The sequence below is a fragment of the Tamandua tetradactyla genome, chromosome 4, assembly GCF_023851605.1.
Source record: "Tamandua tetradactyla isolate mTamTet1 chromosome 4, mTamTet1.pri, whole genome shotgun sequence".
Lineage (NCBI taxonomy): Eukaryota > Metazoa > Chordata > Mammalia > Pilosa > Myrmecophagidae > Tamandua > Tamandua tetradactyla.
Window position 1 is genome coordinate 116,116,955 of NC_135330.1, and position 18,737 is coordinate 116,135,691.

Here is an 18,737-nt window from a genome sequence, read left to right on the forward strand (position 1 = left end):
TGGAGTAAAAAACTAGGATTCTTCTTCTGACAAAAGAACCCCAAAGTAGTAAGTTTAAAAAGAAGATATTCAAATAGAATTTAGGTTCCACACTCAAGTCATCATCTGCTTTAACTAAATATTTTATGCCACCTTTTGATCTCTTGAATAGAAGCTGTCTCCTTTCTTTCTTTTAGGGATTTATGTGGAATATTTGCGATAGAGACTAACATTCTGGCCTTCATATAAAGAGAAGGGGCCATAGGAGAATCCCTTCTTATTTGCTTTCTCACAGTCCCCTTATGCTTATAATATAGATACGAGAAAGTTATAGAATGTGTGTTGGCCTGTCCACTGTATCAGAGTTTGGATATAGGGGAACTTTCTGCACGCAGCTGGCTCCACTATTCTAGTCTGTCCTGCTCCAGCTGATACAATTCCAGAAGCTTCTTTCTGCTTTTCTGGAAAGTGACTCTTACTATTTGAAATGGTATATGGGTCATTATAAGTGACAGAAAGGGGAGTGAATTAAGAAGTGCTGGAGAAAAATGATAGTAAGACAAAAGGGGGGGGGGGGGGACTGGCTTCCATGATCTCTAGGTAGTATTTGTCCCAAAACTAGGCGTGAAATACCATCTTGCCTGCCATTACACCAGTCCTGGTAGTTTTATGAGATTAAGGGAATGTGCTGTTAGCCTGCTAGGCTAGCCTCTCTGCTTCAGTATAGGGAGAGTGTATGATCTATGAAAAGACAGAATATTTAAAATTTCATAAATTCCGGTGGTCCCTGTGCCAGTGCATGGAACCCTGACGAGGGTGTCAGAGGGACTGAAGCATGGGCGGGCTCTACCGGGTGCCCCCTTGAAGTCCTAATTCAGCCAGAAATGATGCCTCTTGTGCCCCTGAAAAAAGCCCCACCCCCGAAAGAGAAATCTGCTTCAAGTATGGATTAGGGATGCAAAGACTTAGGAAGAAACTGGGCTTTATGGTTCCCCCATTTTTGACACACCCCTAGAAATCCTGATGTATCGTGGCCTGGATTGACAGGCTCTTTAAGAAGGCCCCCTCAGTGAGCTGCACACATATGGGTGCTTCTCGCGTCAGCGTAACTACTGCTTATCTCTGATATTTACTGGTCTGCTAGTGGGAGCATTCTTGAAATGTATACTTAACTTCCTATATTCAAATCCTTCTCACAGAAAGGAATAGACTATGATGATCATCTCTGAGGGGATATTTTTAAAGCTTAATTTAAACATTTAAATTATCCTGTAAAATGTGCTGGGTGATTACGCTTAGACAAGCCTTTTTTAATATATCCCAAGGGACACCTGCAGACATGCGAAAACCGATCAATAAGCTAGTGGATACGGAGAGCTTGCAGAATGCTCAGGACAGAGGTTGCACATTAGCACCCGTCTCATAGTCGTTTGCGATGTCCAGTGGTGATGCCTTTTCCCATAATGCGTCTTCCCTATCCCATTACAGGCCAGGAGCCGGTCTTATAGGGAGTCTCTGAGAGAAGAAGAAAGGCAAAAATTGCAGAAACTGAAGGACGAGCAACGCCAGAAGGTATTCACAGGGCCCTATTTCTCATTGCTTCCTGTTTGCTTGTGGTATTAGATCATTGTGAATGGTTTGTGAGCAGAAGTATTTAGATATGTGGAAATTCTGGAAAAAATAACACAAGCATTGGAAATATGCAAGTTGACTTCTAGGTGTGTTTTAAGGGACTAATGTTGACTCCTTCTGGTCAAAATTGTTCACACTCACGGAACTTCCATGTGTCTCGGGTAGGTGCCAGCAGTTCATGGAGAAGATGGTAGAGCACGTGTGAGCTTCTGATCTGCAAAACAAAGCATAGCCGCCACTGTTGCCATTTTTACAACCTAATATGAGTGAATTCCAAACAGGGTCAAAGAATATATTGCATACAAACAAAGTAGTTGTGCAAAAAACTTATGAGACTAGCTTAAACATTCACCTGGAAAAGTTATATGCATATAATGGAAAGATATATATACATGCATACAAATATGTGAGGCATCCCAAATGTTTTGAGCAGTAGCAATCAGTGAGACAAATGTAGGACGGATTGCTTTGTAAACATTTCTAATAAAGAAAACAAATGTTAGCATCAAAGAATGAAACAATAACATAAAAACTCAATATCAAGAATAAAATAAAAATTAAATGAAAACAACAACAACAACAACAACAAAATGAATGTAGAGCCACTTAAGAAAAGTGCTTAAAGGGTAATCCTCATCAGTATATTGAATTTCTGGTACAGTGACTTTCTCCTCATTCTCAGCCTTGGATAAATAGGCTCAGATAGGACCCAAGGTTCCTGGCCGTAGAATGAGGATGATGAAGACAGCCAGTGGTTAACTCCAAGGCATCACTTCATTCCAGTTCCTTTCAACAAGCAAAGCAAATTATTCAGTTAGCTGGAGACCAGTACCTTCCCTGCCCTTATTATTTTCCAGCTTTTCCTCTTGTCATGTTGGTGCTTGATATATCTTGGTAATACGTCTTCCAGATCTATTTCTCAATTACTTAATTACTGGAATCCTAACTCCCATTTGTATTTCCTTGATTTGGTTTCTTTATTTTTTTTTTAATGTCTTTGTCCCAACAAAGTTTATTGTAGCAATTGTGTATTTAGAAAAATCACTTTATGAAATGGACTATGTATACTAATCGTTGTTGCTATAATTTGAGACTTCAGGTGCCCCATAGTGGCCAACCCCTTCCTTGCTCCTAGGTTCAATTATCAGAATTCAAAATGAAAATGACCGTGTCGCTAGGCTTTTTTGTACATTGTCATTACTCATTAAACCATTTAAAGAAATAGTGTGGCATTTTACATTGCGTTTCTGACTTTGTGTCAAAAATGGGAGAACCATAAAACTTTTTTATCCTTTGGTGCTTTCCAGAAATAAATATCTTTTTACATTTACAAAGGCCTTATATTGAAACCCATAATTAAATAAATCAAATTATAGTAAGATCCTGGTAATTGGCAAACAGAAGAATAATGCGATATATAGTTAGACATTGTACTTTCAGTAGTAACTGTTACATGACATGAAAGGGTTAATTTTTCCAGGAGCTTTTAACTTAATATCAAGCCCTGAGGAACTTAGATACTGAGGAGAAGGTTGTGAAGCCAGTTGTTGTTATATAATTTATTTTAAAACAGCTTCTATCGAATTTTAAATAATGTTTTATGAAGTTTGGTGTATATATTTGAAACGTTAAAATCATTAAAAGCAAGCTGTTGCACAAAGAGAATGCGCAACAGATTAGAAAATCAAATCTGGGATTTAATTTTCAGGTTGAGCAGTCGCTTTTAAACAGTAAAAATTAAACTTTTTTTTATGTCTTAATAAATCTTGTTTTTCTTCGGAGGTTAGACAAATATTGATTCAAACATATTTTCTGGTTATTGATTGAACATATTTTATTTACCATATAACCTTCTACATAAACTATTTCTTTTTACTCACTGTAGCCTTACAGTAAAACTAATAGCTTTAGTGTATATATTATTCCATCCTTAGGGGCTTCAGTAACAGGAGGAACTATACAGAGATTTACCTCTGTTCTCCCTTAGTTTTGCCTTCCGCACTTTTTGTTCAGTCTGATTGCTTTTGGAAAATGTCTATCAACGGCATTCCCTTTTCATAGGGTCTGCCACTCCGTATCACTTCAATAATTTACCTTAAGTAAATGGGAAGGATCGTGTTTATTGTAAGAAGATGCAGGAAACAACACATTTATAGCATGACATCTGTTCCTGTGTTCATTAGTTCCATTCCGACTAATAGTTCTCCAATACCTACTACATTCTAGGCATTACCCAAGTTAATGGAGTAATTTGCCAGTAGATAAGCTACGTTAAGTTTAGGTGAGAGCAGCTTTATTTTGCTCTCCCTGAGTCTTGACTTTCACGTTCTTCCTTTTTCCTCTGGTCTTCTGAAACGCTCACCTCTCAATATTTGACATGCGATTCAGTCCCTTCTTACTGTTTCTAGAAATTAATTTCTTATTGTTGTTTCCCTTATGTTTTCAATATATTCTTCTCTATGGACTACTTTGTTTAGCGTCGACAAATATGTTTATTCTTTCCTTTCTAAATGAAACAAACCCTTCCTTAATTCTGCATTCCTCAAAGATACCACTTTTTCTGCTTCCAACAAATTTTTAAAAGATGAGAGAGACAAGAGTAATCTCACTGCAACCACTTTCTTATTACTCACCTTGTCCTTAATTCCTTAGGATTTGATTTATATTTACAAGTGCTTTTACTGAAAGGGCACTTTAAAGGTAATATTCCCTTCTGAACATTTATTGTAGTGCTCTTTTTTTCTTTTTTTTTTTCATTCTCTATCTCCCTGTAATTCTGTAGCACTGACAAACTTTGAAGATTTATTTTTCTGTTTTTTTTATTTTTTTTTAAATGTATCATTTTGTATGTTCTCTCTCAGAGTAAGCTCTCTTGGTACATTCATTCATTCCTCTGCTTTTTTGGCCATCCATCCATCCATCTATCCATTCTATTAAGAAATATGTATTGATTTCCTATTATGTGCTACAAATTGTGCCATATACTGGGGATGCAATTAAGTGCAGGACAAAGTCCCATTTTCTTGAGTAGGTAGACAAAAGGAAATAAAGAAATGAGACACATACTTTTTATTTTGGAGTGAGGAACTATTTTTGTGGTTATCATTGCTACCAAGGAAATAAACTGTATGTTGTGATGATAACTACCAGGTGGTATATTAAATACTGTTGATTGCCTGCCAAACACATCCATTCCTTTCTTCTACAGCCTGAGTTTTTTTTCTTGGTAATTAATCCCAAAAGGTCTAACTGCTAATGGGATGTCCATTCTCCTTGACAGTGATAGGTGCAGCCATGGGTGTGTGATGTAGTTTCAGTCAAGGAAACCAAGGGGAAGCCTGCCTTTGGGCAGATTTTTTTTTTTTTTTTTTTTGCACAGGCAGGCACCAGGAATCGAACCCGGGTCTCCAGCATGGCAGGTGAGAACTTTGCCTGCTAAACAACCATGGTCCTGGGCAGATTTTTATGAGTATGAAATATACTACTCTTGCCATTTAATGATTTTCAACTTGACTTCTTTTTTGTCTGATTCTAATATTTGCTCTACCAGCTTTTTTTTTTTTTTTTTTTTTTTTTTTTTTTATGGCATGGGCTGGCTATCTACCAGCTTTTTAATTAACATTCATGGAGCATTTTCTCCCCCCTCTCGATTTTAATTTCTGTCATTTGGTTTAACGTAGATTTTCAGTGACAGAAATAGCTGATTTGTTTTTAGCCATATTCATGATCTCTTTTAAAAGGTAGACTCAGTACATTCTCTTTTATTGTAATTACTAGAATATTTGCATGTATTCTTGTCACATAATTTACTTTTTATGAGTATGTTTTCTTTCCTTGCTTTCCCTTCTTTATTTTTCTGACTCTATGAGTGAATATTCTCTATTCCATTTATTTACTGTTCCTTTTCTAGTTTCCTAGTAGTTACCCTAAAGTTTAACACTTACATAAACGCGAATTTTCTTTCAGCATGTAAAACTGTGCTGTACATTTGGGGCTCTTTAAATTTAAATTAATTAAGATAAAAGAAATAAAATTCATTTCTGCAATCATCCTAGCCACATTTCAAGTGTTTACTATCCACAAATGGCTAGTAGCTACTGTATGATGCAGAACATTTCTATCACTGAAGAAATTTCTGTTGGATAGCACTGATCTAGAGTAAATAGATCCATTCCAAATTATTAAAGCATGACAACTACTTTAGCATTCTTTCTTGTTTATGTGTATGTTTAGGTATATATGATTTTTATATTATGCATATGAAGCTGTTTAGGCTTATTGTAATAATACTTTTCCCTGCTCTAATGTTTCCTTTTTTTTTTTCCCCTGCCTCTTTCTTGGACTGATCATTACCGTATTTTGCTGGAGTAATTCTTTTAGAGAATGTCTGCAGGGTAACAGATACTCTTAATCTCTTTATCTCAAATGTTTTTAATTTGCCTTCACCGGTGAATGCTAGTCTTCCAAGATTCTGCCTTTAACAATCTTATTTTTTTTTTAAATGGTGAGGATTTTGATCCATTGTCCTTTTTTCCCCCATGTTTAAACAGTTTTAGTCACACATCATACAATCAATCCATTGTCTTTTGACATCCAGTGTTACCTGTGAGAATGTGAGTGTCAACATAAATTTCATACATTTTATAGGTGTTTCTCTTTTCTTCTTGCTGGAGGTTTTTCTACTTCCCTCCTTCTTCCCTTCCCCTGCCCCCTCTGTTCCTCCCTCACTCCCCTCCCTCCTTCCCTCCCTCCTTCCCTCCCTCCTTCCCTCCCTCCTTCCCTCCCTTCTTTTCTTTTTTCTCCCTGTGTTGTATGAAATTTCACAATGTCTCTGTTTTAGTTTTAACCCTGGTATGGTCTTTGGTTGCCTCTTTCATCTCACTACATGTCTCCCTTCAGTTCAGGCAAATTTCTATTTCCCTTTTGTGTTTCTTCCCCCACATCACCTTTGCTCATCATTTCTGGGATATCTATCAAATGAAACTGTAAGTCTGTTCTCCGTGTCTTTTGTTTTCTTAAGCTTCCTATTTCTGTGGACTTTTTTCATTGCATTTTGGGAGAAACCTTTAGCTACATCATCCTGCTTGCTACCTTATGTCATAACTCTTCCATTCTGCCAGTCGGCACATACAGTGAATTTGTTTCTTTACCAGGGTTGCTGAGTGACCTTTTGACAGCAATGTTCTCCTTCATGAACACAGCGTTCCTTGGGATCCTTCCATTAATGGTGATCATACAGACATTAAGTCCTTTAATTCACTATAGTGACTGTATTTTTTTTTCTTTCCATTTTAAGTTTCTTTCTCAAATGTCTGGTGATTCTTGGTTATCTTCTCATGTTTAATTGGATGTGCTGCCCAGTGGACTAGACCAGGAGCTTGTCTTTTGGGTGTGGCAGCTTTTTGTTCCTCCTATGGGGTCAGCAGGTCCCCAGGGCATCACGCTGTTTCTCTGTGCCCAGCCATCCTGACCCGACCCCCTCTTCACCCAGTGGGCCCTGGTGACGGTGTGGAAGGGGGAAAGCCCACGCCACCCCTCCAATGCAACCTCCAGCTGACCATCCTACTGATGGTTTCAGTTTCTTCTCCTGGAGTGCCGTCGGCACTGCCTGCATATGTCTCCACATATATTTTATCCTATCACCTTTATGTCTAACGAGAGTTTCTCAACATTTCTGAAAGACTGGTGGCCCATACTGGTTTTGCATGGTGTTTTAGTTAGTAAGCTGCTGGATGGCAATATTCCAGAACTGAAATGGCTTTCCAAAAGGGGAATTTAATAAGTTAAAACTTTCACTTCTAAGGAAGTGAAAGTGTCCAAATTAAGGCACCAGCAAGAGGTTACCTTCACTCAAGAAAGACCGATGGGTCAGGAACACCTCTGTCAGCTGGGTAGTCACGTGGCTGGCATCTGCTGGTCCCTTGCTCCTGGGCTCCATTGCTTTTAGCCTCTGTCCCTGTGGGAGTTCCTCACTTTGCTTCTCTGGGGCTGGCTTTCATCTCTTGGCTTCCCTGGGCTCTCTCCAGGTTCTGGCTTGCTTAACATCTCATGGTGATGTCTGCTGGGCTCCAAGCATCTCCAAACATCTGTGTCTCAGTTCTCTGAAGCAACTGTTCTCCAAGTGTCCACATCTGCTCTCTCTGTTGGCGCTGAGGCTTCTGTCATTTCTGGTTCTCTCTCAAATGTTTCCTCTTTTAAAGGATTGCAGAAAACTAATAAAGACCCACCTGGAATGGGTGGAATCACATCTCCATCTAATCAAAAGGTCACACCCATATTGAGCATGCCCCGTCTTCATGGAGGTAATCTAATAATATGTTTCTGCCCTGCAGTATTGAATTAGGATTAAAAGAAATGACTGCCTCCACAAAGTTGGGTCAGGTTTAAACATGGCTTTTCTGGGGTACATAATATTTTCTAACTGGCACACATGATAATTGATTTTATGTATTCATCTGAAAAATAAAAACAAAACCAAAATATCAGAACATACTTAAAAAACTATTAGGTGCCAGAGAAAATTAGTAGTATTATAGAATATGTAATAAATGATGGGACTGCACTTCATGGAAAATACATGCAAAGCTTTGCATAGGGAAGGAAAAATCATATCGTATAAATATGTTCAATAGTAAAAAACAGAAACTAATTAAGCATTCAATTCAGGAATTTAGAGTAAGAACAAGAATGATAATGAAGGAATAGGAGGGAGGTAATTAAGATAAGAACAGAAATTACTAATAAAACTTCAAGAAACAGCTGTTATAAAAATCCAACAGCTTGTTCTTTGATAAGGTCAACAAAATGAACAACCCCCTGGCAAGTCTAATCAAGAAGAGATTAGTAAAAACATAACTGCACAACATTAGAAATGAGGGAATAGAACCAGAGATTTGGAAAAGATTACAGCTATATCACTATCAATAGTACTGTGCTGATAAATTGAAAATCTGGATTAAGTGAAAGATTTTCTAAGAAAATACAAAAACTGTGAAAATCACTCAGAATACATAAAGGCAAAAGAAAATGCAAATGATTTCTAAAGTTTTATGAGACTCACCTACCCCATGCCCCATAGACCAAATTTAGATGCTCTTACAGTTAAGCTCCTTCAGATTTTAAGAAGCAGATTTTTTTTTTGTTTTCGAGTTCTTTCAGTGTGTCTTAGTTTCCCAGCTGCTAAAACAAGTACCATACAATAGGTTGGCTTACAGAAAGAGAATTTATTGGTTCACGATTTTAAGGTTAGGAGGAGTCCAAAATTGAGATGTCAGCAATTGATACTTTCTCTGTGAAGACCCAAGCACCCATCCCTGGGTCCCTGACTTTTCAGTCACATGGTAGTGCACGTGACCATATCTTTTCCTTTCTCCAGGTTCCAGTGACTGCTGTCTTCTTCCTATGCTTTTTCTTTCTATGTCTGAATTTCATTCTATGTATGAAGGGTCCTATCTGTAATTACAATACACAGGAGTGGATTAAGATTAGGAAACATGTTACCAACCGATCCTACCCCCTGGCATACGTAATTCAATCTGCCACATGGAGCAAGGAAAAAAGATGAAATGCATTAGAATTAATTTTATTTAACTGTCATCATCCCCATCTGCTAAAATGGAATAAAGCAAACATGTACATGCACACACACAAAAAACTGTGTGCAGATAGACTGATCTTACAAAGATAGATATTAAAATCTGAAAGATAATTCTAGTTAATGGAGTTTTTCTCTTAAATAATGATTTATTAAGACAAAGAGGAGTTTATTCTAGGAATGCAAAGATGGCTCAACTTTTTATATCATATCACTTCAATAGGCTAGTTTATGAGAGAAAAAAAACTATCTATAGTTTTAGTTTTTAGGAAAAAAAAGGCATTTGATAAATTTTAACCTCCACTATCAAGTAAGAAACAAATCTTTGGGAACCAAAAATAAAAGACTTATTAACATACATATTTCAAATCAGTACCTAATAATCTACTTGGTAGTGAGGCAAAATTATGAACAACAGAAAGATACAGTTATTTCTATTGCTAATGTGCATTGTTCTGGAAACTTTAGAGTAGTGCTTCTCAAAGATATTTGATGGGAAGCTAATTTTGGTTAAAAAGAAATTATCTTACTATTCTATGAAATAGTATTTGAAAATTGTTTTAGACTATCCAATAGGACAAAAATAAAAGAGAAGCCCTTCTAATTATTAGAAATAAAAGTACAGTTATCATTTATGGATGAGAATAATTTGCCTGTATAACCCAAGAGAATCAACTGAAAAAAAATGATTAGAGCAAATGGAGCTCACTAAGAGAGAGTTGATTATAAAGCATATAAAGAAGAATCAACAACTTTCTCAAATAGCCATAAAAAATCAATTAGAAAATATAATGGCAAAAAATCTCATCGAAAAAACAGCTATGCAAAAAATTGTACAGGGATAAGACTTTTCTGATATATAAAGACCGATTTGAATAAAGAAGAGATAAGTGATGCCCCTGAGAGGTAAAACTCAATGTTGTAATAACTACCCTTCCATCCAAATTAATTTGTGAGCTTAATGCAATTCCAATAAAAAAATTTCAATGGAATTTGTTTGAGGTAATCAAAAAACTATTTCTAAATTTCAGCTAGGGGGATAATCATTAGATTAAGCAAGAAACTTTTGAAAAATAAGAATATCTGTATGTTTGCTGGAGCCCAGAGACTTAACTTACACTATTAGCTGCAATCTCCCCTGTGCTGCAGAGAAGATGAACTGGTGTGCCATTTGGCAACATCAAATTCTAAAGAGTTTCTGAAAAGTAAAAGTTTCCTAAAAGTGAAGCTAAAAATGTGTTCTAAGGAAATAATCAGAGATATACACACAAGAGAGATATATAGGGTTGGTTCATTTTTAAATGAAATTAATGGAAAATCTGAAACAGTTTCTCCTGTTGGAGGATTTGAAGGCTTTGAAGTTTGGAAATCTTGCAGCAATTATAATCATTTTTAATTACTTGGGAATATGTTCACATATATGAAAATGGGAAAAAAAGCAGGCTACAAATTAGAATATGCCTGGATTTTTAATCCTCCCTTCTCTTCTTCTGCAATGCAATTTTGCACGTTACCCAGCTCTCTAAAGCTTCGTCTGTCATGTGCAGATAGTGATATTTATAATTTACCTCCTGGCATTATTTCCAGGATTAAATGAAAAAATCATGTAGAGTGGTTATCATACTACTTGGCACATGCGAAGCATGAAAATATGCCCAAGGTGACGATGATAAAATTATAATCCATGCATCTAAATCAAAAAATGGAAGGAAGTCCATGCATCAAAATCAAGAAATGGAAAGTTATCTCTGGGTAGAGAGTTTTAGGGAGCGTTTTTTACAGTTTCTTTATAGTGTCTGTACTTTATACATTTTCCACAGTGAACAAGTAACTATGAGAAAAAAAATTTTTTTTTTAAGTTGAAAGTTGCTAGGAAATATTTCTGTGTAGGAGTATAGGTGTGTGATTTAATGATTATTATAGCTGGAAATCCATTCATTTAATTGAAAATGAGAGAACTAAAAATAACTAGTATGAGGAGAGTATAAACATAATACTATTTCTCTTTTCCTCTCTCCTACTTTATCTGTTAGTATTTGCTTCTTCAAGTTTGGTTGGCTCCTCTTACATTTGGGGTAGTTTCCACCTTTTTGCCTCATTCTGATAAGCAAAGTCATCTTTATTCTTCTGTGAAAAGTCACAGAATGAGAATGTCTGTAAACTTTTACTGCTCCCTTCCCTTTATTAAACAGCATTCAAAAGAATGTATCCATGTATCTTGCTTCCGTATCTTTTTCCTCTTGTTGTGCTGATAGAACATCCTCTCTTGGGAGAGGTTTGTGGTGTCTGGGCCATGGCACTTAACCGTTTACGAAGAACAGTAAAGCTGAACCGTGTTGGAACATGCCCCACTGGGATTAGACATGCTTGTCAGATGGCTCTGTCCTAGTCTCCACTTAGGCACTCATGTGTTGATGTGTAGCATGCCTGTCACTCTGGACTCCCCGAGCTGCCCAGACATCCAGCCAGGCATACACCCATCTGCTGTGTACATGTCCCCTTGGTAAGAAAGGGCACCACCGGTAAATAGGAACACTGAGAAGTGATTATTCCAACCGCTAGTGGGATTTGGTGACTCCTTTCACGTCCTAATTTTACCTTCGGCTTCTAAATACAGATCATTGGTTCCCACCTGCAGCTCCCTGGCAGAATAGCCCTTGAAGGAGCAGTTTCGCTGGGTGGACACAGGCAGAGGCATTGTTTCAACATCATCCCCATTGTTCACCACGGACTACGGGGCCAGTGTTCACAGGAGGCTCTGCCCTCGTATCTCCATGGTGACGTTTTATTTATAATACCACTTTGAGTCCCTCTTTTTAGGGAGCTCTGTCCCAAATGTTGAGAGTTGGGTAGAGCAGTGATAAGACATATGCTTGGGGTGATTTCATGGCCGCACTTAAAGTGCCCACAATATCCAGGAACATTTGCAGCTAGTTTCCCTTGTTTGCATTCCTGCCTCTCTACTCTCACGTGATGCTGCTTGAACTTGCATTCAGCAACACATTGCTTTCTGCTTGTTTCCAGGTCTTCTTTCCCACCCCCTACCCCCAATTAAACCATGATTTCCTACAGGTTGGGGCTGCGTCTTATTTGTGTCTCATCCCCTGCAGGAATCCAGGTGTCTGCTTAATAAATATGTGTCAAGTGGAATCGTGCTTGATGGTGTCTCAGATGCTGCACGCCATCTCTCTCCCACTCAGGATGTTTGAGTTTCTTAATGTCCAAAGCTCAGTCCCTGGAACAAGAACAACTTATTTTGTGTCTGCCCAGCTAGATAATGCACTTCTGTGTGAGGACGCAGTAAATGAGCCAAAGATATACTGATAAGCATGCCGATGCATCCGTGGTGGCTATCAGTTCAGCAGAACAAATTAATTAGTTGAAATTATCCTTGCAGATACCAAGAGAAGCCAGCCTGTCCCTAATAAATAGGCTTTGCTAGTTGTAGACTTGTAATCCTGACTGCAGCAAAGGCAGAGCCTCCCCTTCTGCCATCTGGAGCCCTGTCCCAGGTACTGAAACTCGTCAGCGCCTGTCCCCTTCTCCTGACTGACTTCTTATCCCTTTTCCCCTGATTCTGCCTCTGTAATGGGTGATGTAGGTTGTTTTAGTCCCTTCCTCTTTTCTTCCACCCTAACAGTATTTAGCTTCATAAGGTGGTGTTTTGCTGTATCACATCTTTAAGTAATAAGAACTAAGGGGATTTTTAAATAAAGAAGAGCATAAAGAAACAGAAATGGGCTTCAACACTGGTAGACCTCTGTTGATGTTGTGGAGAAGTACAGATGTTGTGCTGGTTTGAAAGGAAGTATGCCCCCTAGAAAAGCCATGTTTTAATCAAAATCCCATCTCATAAAGGTAGAATAATCCCTATTCAATACTGTATATTTGAAACTGTAATCAGATCATCTCCCTAGATGATGTGATTTGGTCAAGAGTGGTTGTTAAAATGGATTAGGTGACAACATGTCTCCGCCCATTTGGGTGGGTCTTGATTGGTTTATTGGAGTCCTATAAAAGAGAAACATTTTGGAGAAAGAAAGAGATTCAGAAAGAGCAGCATCACAAAGCAGAGAGTCCACAAGCCAGCAACCTTTGGAGATGAAGAAGGAAAACACTTCCTGGGGAGCTTCATGAAACCAAAGCCAGGAGAGAAAGCTAGCAGATGACGCCATGTTCACCATGTGCCGTTCCAGCTGAGAGAAAAACTCTGACTGTGTTCACCATGTGCCCTTCCACTTGAGAAAGAAACCCTGAACTTCATTGGCCTTGAACCAAGGTATCTTTCCCTGGATGGATGCCTTAGATTGGACATTTCTATAGACTTCTTTTCATTGGAACGTTTTCTCAGCCTTAGAGCTGTAAACTAGCGTCTTATTAAATTCCCCCTTTAAAAAGCCATTCCGTTTCTGGTATATTGCATTCTGGCAGCTAGCAAACTAGAACAGATGTACATAGTTCAAAAGTTCAAAAAGAAAAACAAATACATGTGATTTCTATCCCACCCACCCTCCAAGTTCTTCTCCCTAGTGATAATTAGTTAACATTTTCATGTGTATTTTTTTCACAAAAACATTTTAAATGAGATAAACATATTAAAGGTGGTACAAGTTGAAATGTAAGTAAGTAGATCCTTTCTGTAGACAGAGAAGGGTCCCAAGATGCCTGCTCTGAACCTATCTTTTATCCCCTATAGCTTTTGAGACTTCTCCATAGTGTCCTGTATGGAGCTACCTTGTTCTCTGTACCTGTTGCATGGTATTTCATTGTCTCCATGCTCCAACTTATTGTACCACTTCCTTCTTGAGAGCATTGATTTCATGAAGCTCCCTGGGAGGCGTTTTCCTTCTTCATCTCCAAAGGTTGCTGACGGGTGGACTCTCTGCTTCATGGTGCTGCAGCATTCTCTGCTCTCTCTGAATCTCCTTTCTCCAAAACGTTTCCTCTTTTATAGGACTCCAGTAAGCCGATCAAGACCCACCCAAATGGGTGGAGACATGTCACCTAATCCTGCTTAACAACCACTCTTGACTAAATCACGTCTCCAGGGAGATGATTTGATTACAGTTTCAAACATACAGTATTGAATAGGGATTATTCTGCCTTTATGAAATGGGATTTTGATTAAAACATAGCTTTTCTAGGGGGCATACATCCTTTCAAACAGCACTTTCCACCTCTGGCCCCTAAAAAAGACATGTTTTCCCATATACAAAATACATTAATTTCATAACAATATCAGAAATGCTTAAACCATTTCAGTAGCAATACAAATGAAATACAAAGTTAGAAACAGTACAAACTCCTATCAAAGTTAGTTATAGGCATGGTCTGTTCTAAGGTAAAGTTCTCTGGCTCTGGACCTTTGAAAACTTATAACAAGTTATTTGCTGCCAACATACAAAGGGGGACCAGTCATGAGATACGTGTACTTCATTTCCATAGGGAGGAAAGGACACAGAGGTCACCGGACCCATATAGTTTCAAAAACCCACAGGGCAAAGTCCATTACATTTCAAAGTCTGAGAATCATTTATCCTCGGGGCTTCTGAAAGCGGCAGTCCCACCCTTTCCAAGGGCCTACACAGAGGCCTGCCTCTCTTCAAATGCAGCCTTGGGGGACATTGGAGAGACCACCTTTTTCTAGGCTCCACCCTCTCCAAGCACTGGGGCTGCACCCGGGCTCTCTGCCATCTCCGGGGCACATGCTCAACCCCTCCATGTGGTGGCAGCCAGGCTCTCCCCAAACCCCAAGAAATGTCCTTCACCCTCTCCAAGGCCTGAGGCAGCATGACCCTTCCACTGCAACCAGGTGGAAGGCCTGCCTTTGGGACAAACTCGCCCTCTTCACGGGCTTGGGTGGGTCCGCTTTCCTCGCCCGAGGCTTCATGACTTCAGCCTCCATGGTTTTGCCTCTGAAGTTATTTTTCCTCCAATGTGTCCCTTCTCCGAACCCCCCAGTCCAGACTGACAGCGGCTCTGTTTATACAGGTACCACAGCACTCTCGTTGGCTTTCTATGCAGTAGCCTTGGATCATGCCCATCAGACTTAAGGAGTTTCCACAAATCCTTCCTGGATAACCCAATGTCCGATCCTGGCTTTCTCTGGAATGGCTGACTGATTCCATATCTGGTCAAATCCTCACATGGAGCACTATTCTCTGGGGTCTCCCTTCCTGGAAGTCCAGAATTTTCCAGGACATCAATTTCTGGTTTCTTTGTACCAAAGTGTTCAGTTTTCAGCTTCTCTCTCTCCTGTCACATTTCACTATAAGCTGTAAGGAGAAGCCAGGCTGCACTTTCGACATTTAATTTGGAGATCTCTTCTACTAATATCCAAGTTCATGGCTTTTAAACTCTGCCTTCCAGCCAAAGCCACTAGTCAGTTTTGCCAGATTATCTGCCGTTTTAAAACAGGGCTCGTCTTCCTTCTAGTCTGAGATAACACATGCCTTGTTTCTGTCTAGAGCTTCGTCACAGGTAGCTTTGGAGTCCACATGTCTACCAGTAGTCTCTTCAAAGCATTTTAGGCCTCCTCTATCAAGCTCCTCAAATCTCCTCCAAAATTCCATCACTATTTCAATAAAACAACTCTGATATGTCCTTAAACATTGAATACAGCCTAAACGTTTTACTAATTTAGAAGCTCAACTAAAGTACTTGAGGTACCTGTCTTCCTGTCTGACTTTTCCAGTTTTTGCTAATGTGCTTGAAGAAAAGGTTTTTTTCTTGTTGTTTTGATTCATTTTGCTTTGGTTGTAAGAAAAGATGATCACCATTTTGTATTTGCAAATACTCTGTCTTTTATCTGTGAACTGTCTGCTCTACATCTTTTGACTGTTCTTTTTTTGACTGTTTAAACCCAAGCCTGGCTCATAATAGGCACTCAGATATTTGTTTAATGAGTAACTGAAAGAATAATTGAATTAGTTCATGTGTGTTTTAAATATTTTTAACAATTAAAAAAATTTTGTTTATGGTATTTTTCCCCCACAATGAAGCTTTGAATTTTTATGCAGCCAAATGTATCAATCTTTTCCCTTTATGATTTTTGGAACTTTCCTACTCCAAGTCTATATATAAATTTACCTATATTTCCTTTGAATTCTTTTATAGTTTAATCTTTTGGATTTAAATCTTAGACCTCTATAACTTTTATTTTGACATAAAAAGTAAAGGATCTAGCTGTAACTTTTCTCATGGTAGAGAGCAAGCCAATCAGCATTCATTGAATGCTGTCTCCCTGTTAATATAATATGACAATTTGATGCTACATTTCCGTATGCATCAGGTCTCTTTCTGAGTTCAATCAAATTGTTTTAATTCCTGTATTCCATGATTTATTTTAATATCTGATGGAACTTGTTCTGCATCATTACTTTCCTTTTTAAAGATTTTTCATGGCATATTTATTTTTTCCAGATACATTTCAGGATGATTTTTTCCAAGCCTGAAAAAATTATATGTTACAATATGATAGGCGTTTATATATAATATAAAAAGTGTTTTATGGTTTTTTGGCTATGTGTCACATTTTAGAACCAATGTTGGTTCAGAGTTCTTTTTTTTTTTTGAACTCGTGATGTGTTGGATACAAGAAGTTTCTCCTTGGGGTAAAAATGGCTCATATTTAGGGGGTTTAGCATCCTTTGATGAGAAAGGGATTTAGATTTGAACTTAGGTTAGATATGTTCTACCAGAACCCATTTGTGAACAGGTCTTATACTGGGGAGATGACTGTTCAGTATTTCAGTGATGACATATTGAGAAGTTATCCTTAATCTTAGCCCCCTATTTTGGATGCATCCTGCAGAAATGATTAATTACAAGAAAACTATGTCTTGATTTCACTACTGCTGAGCTGTTTAGCTCTTGACTTAAACTATATCTCTGACCCTCTGTCTGCTCACCTATAAAACAAGGATAATAGTGTCCATTCATTCATCAAATAATTCTTCATTTCCCTGCCTACCCTTCAAGGTTGTTGGGAGGAGTAAGTAACAAAACTTCAACCACTTTTATTTGTATCTTTTAGGATCAGTGTCTATTTGTATCTGTTGATTATATACTGTGCTTTTAAACTATTTCATTTGCTATCTCCAATATCTCCCTCCCCAAATCCCGCTAAAAAGACAAACAGGAATTATGTTATCATTATTACTATTATTTTTTGGGTAAAAACTGCTAGGAAAAAAAAAAAGAGAAAAAAACAAACAGCTGAGGAAACTGCAGCAAAGAGATAATATCAACAACATTTTGGAAGCTGGCAAGGCGATGAAGTGGCAACTGACTTGGCGGGGCCAGAAAAGCCAGAATTCGGTTGTAAGAAGGAGTAGGAAGCAAGTTGATTCAAGCTGAGCAATTGGAGGTACCTTGTACTTCTGGAGTCTAGGGTTGGAGACAAGAGGATGAACTGCAAGTTGAAACCAGGAGCTGTTAGATCCCTCCTCCTCCACCGCACTGAAAGTTTAAACATGAATAAATAAAAGAAAACTGTAAGGAAGGGGGATGGGGATGGGGAAGGGGAAAAGTGTGTAGAGGGAGGGAAAGTTGGAGTTCGGGATGGAGATAGTAATGGAGACATAAGTTTCCCAGTATAGAAAGTCAAGAGAAAAACTCTACAACTGAAAAAATAACATTTATAAATAGCAGAAGATACATACTGTTAAGGGGGCGATAATGGCAAGACAAAACATCATGCAGGAGTTGAAAGTGGTTGTGTAGGGGAAAGGAGATGCCAAGGAAGAAAAGGAGCTTGTTTTTATTTGTTTGTTAGTTTTTTAGTATTAGTTGTAGTAGGACCAATAAGGAGCACTATTATTTGCTGGACTTTAAAAACTATGCACATGTATTACAGTGATAAAAATTAAAATGAAATAAAAGACTTTATGCCATTGTGGAAAAGTGAGCCTCTGCCTCTAGCAGAGGGCTGGGGCATGGCATCTGGTGGGAGCTTAATACGTGTTATATGGTTCAGTGAATATTACGCAATTATTTAGAAAGCGCTCTAGTTTTTCCCTTGTTGTTGGTACCAGATAGTAATAATGATTAAAACTATGCCTTAGGGACTGGTGAGTGATAAAGGCACAATATCACAGAATAAGAAACCAGTCTTTTTATTTCATGGTCTGCAGCGGGTTGACTAGAGATAGAAATAAAATGTCAATCTGAATTTTGGGCTTATTTTATACTTTTCATCAAGTGATTTTTGGAATTAAAAATACATTACCTCCTGTGTGTTTATTAAGACGTGACAGTATTTTCTCTACCAGAAAATCTCTCTGGCACAGACTCTGACTTATAACTTGGGTATGATCATTTACTCTCCTCTACCTTTTCTCTGCCTTTGAAATGAGGTTAAAGCTCACAGACTACTTCACAGTAGGCAATTGGGCCTTAGAGAAATCCTGGAACCTATCTCTGTGGTGTAATACTGTAAACACAATAAACTGAATGTGGAAGATTCAGAAGACAATCAGAATGTCGAGAGTTAGAGACTTAGTTCTAGTAGCATGCTCTCCTACTTGAAGCA

At 38.2% G+C, this 18,737-nt stretch overlaps 1 protein-coding gene across 3 annotated transcripts in view; it reads left to right on the top strand.

Moving 5' to 3' along the window:
- The window catches only part of EPSTI1 (epithelial stromal interaction 1), a 117,654-nt gene that overhangs the window by 85,326 nt on the left and 13,591 nt on the right, over window positions 1–18,737 (top strand). For 2 of the 3 annotated variants that reach the window (XM_077158338.1, XM_077158337.1), the window contains one exon: window positions 1,468–1,551. The exons of the other annotated variant lie outside the window; for it this stretch is intronic. In XM_077158338.1, coding sequence (XP_077014453.1) covers window positions 1,468–1,551 — 84 coding nt within the window. The remainder of the gene's footprint in view (window positions 1–1,467; window positions 1,552–18,737) is intronic. 3 annotated transcript variants of the gene reach the window in all.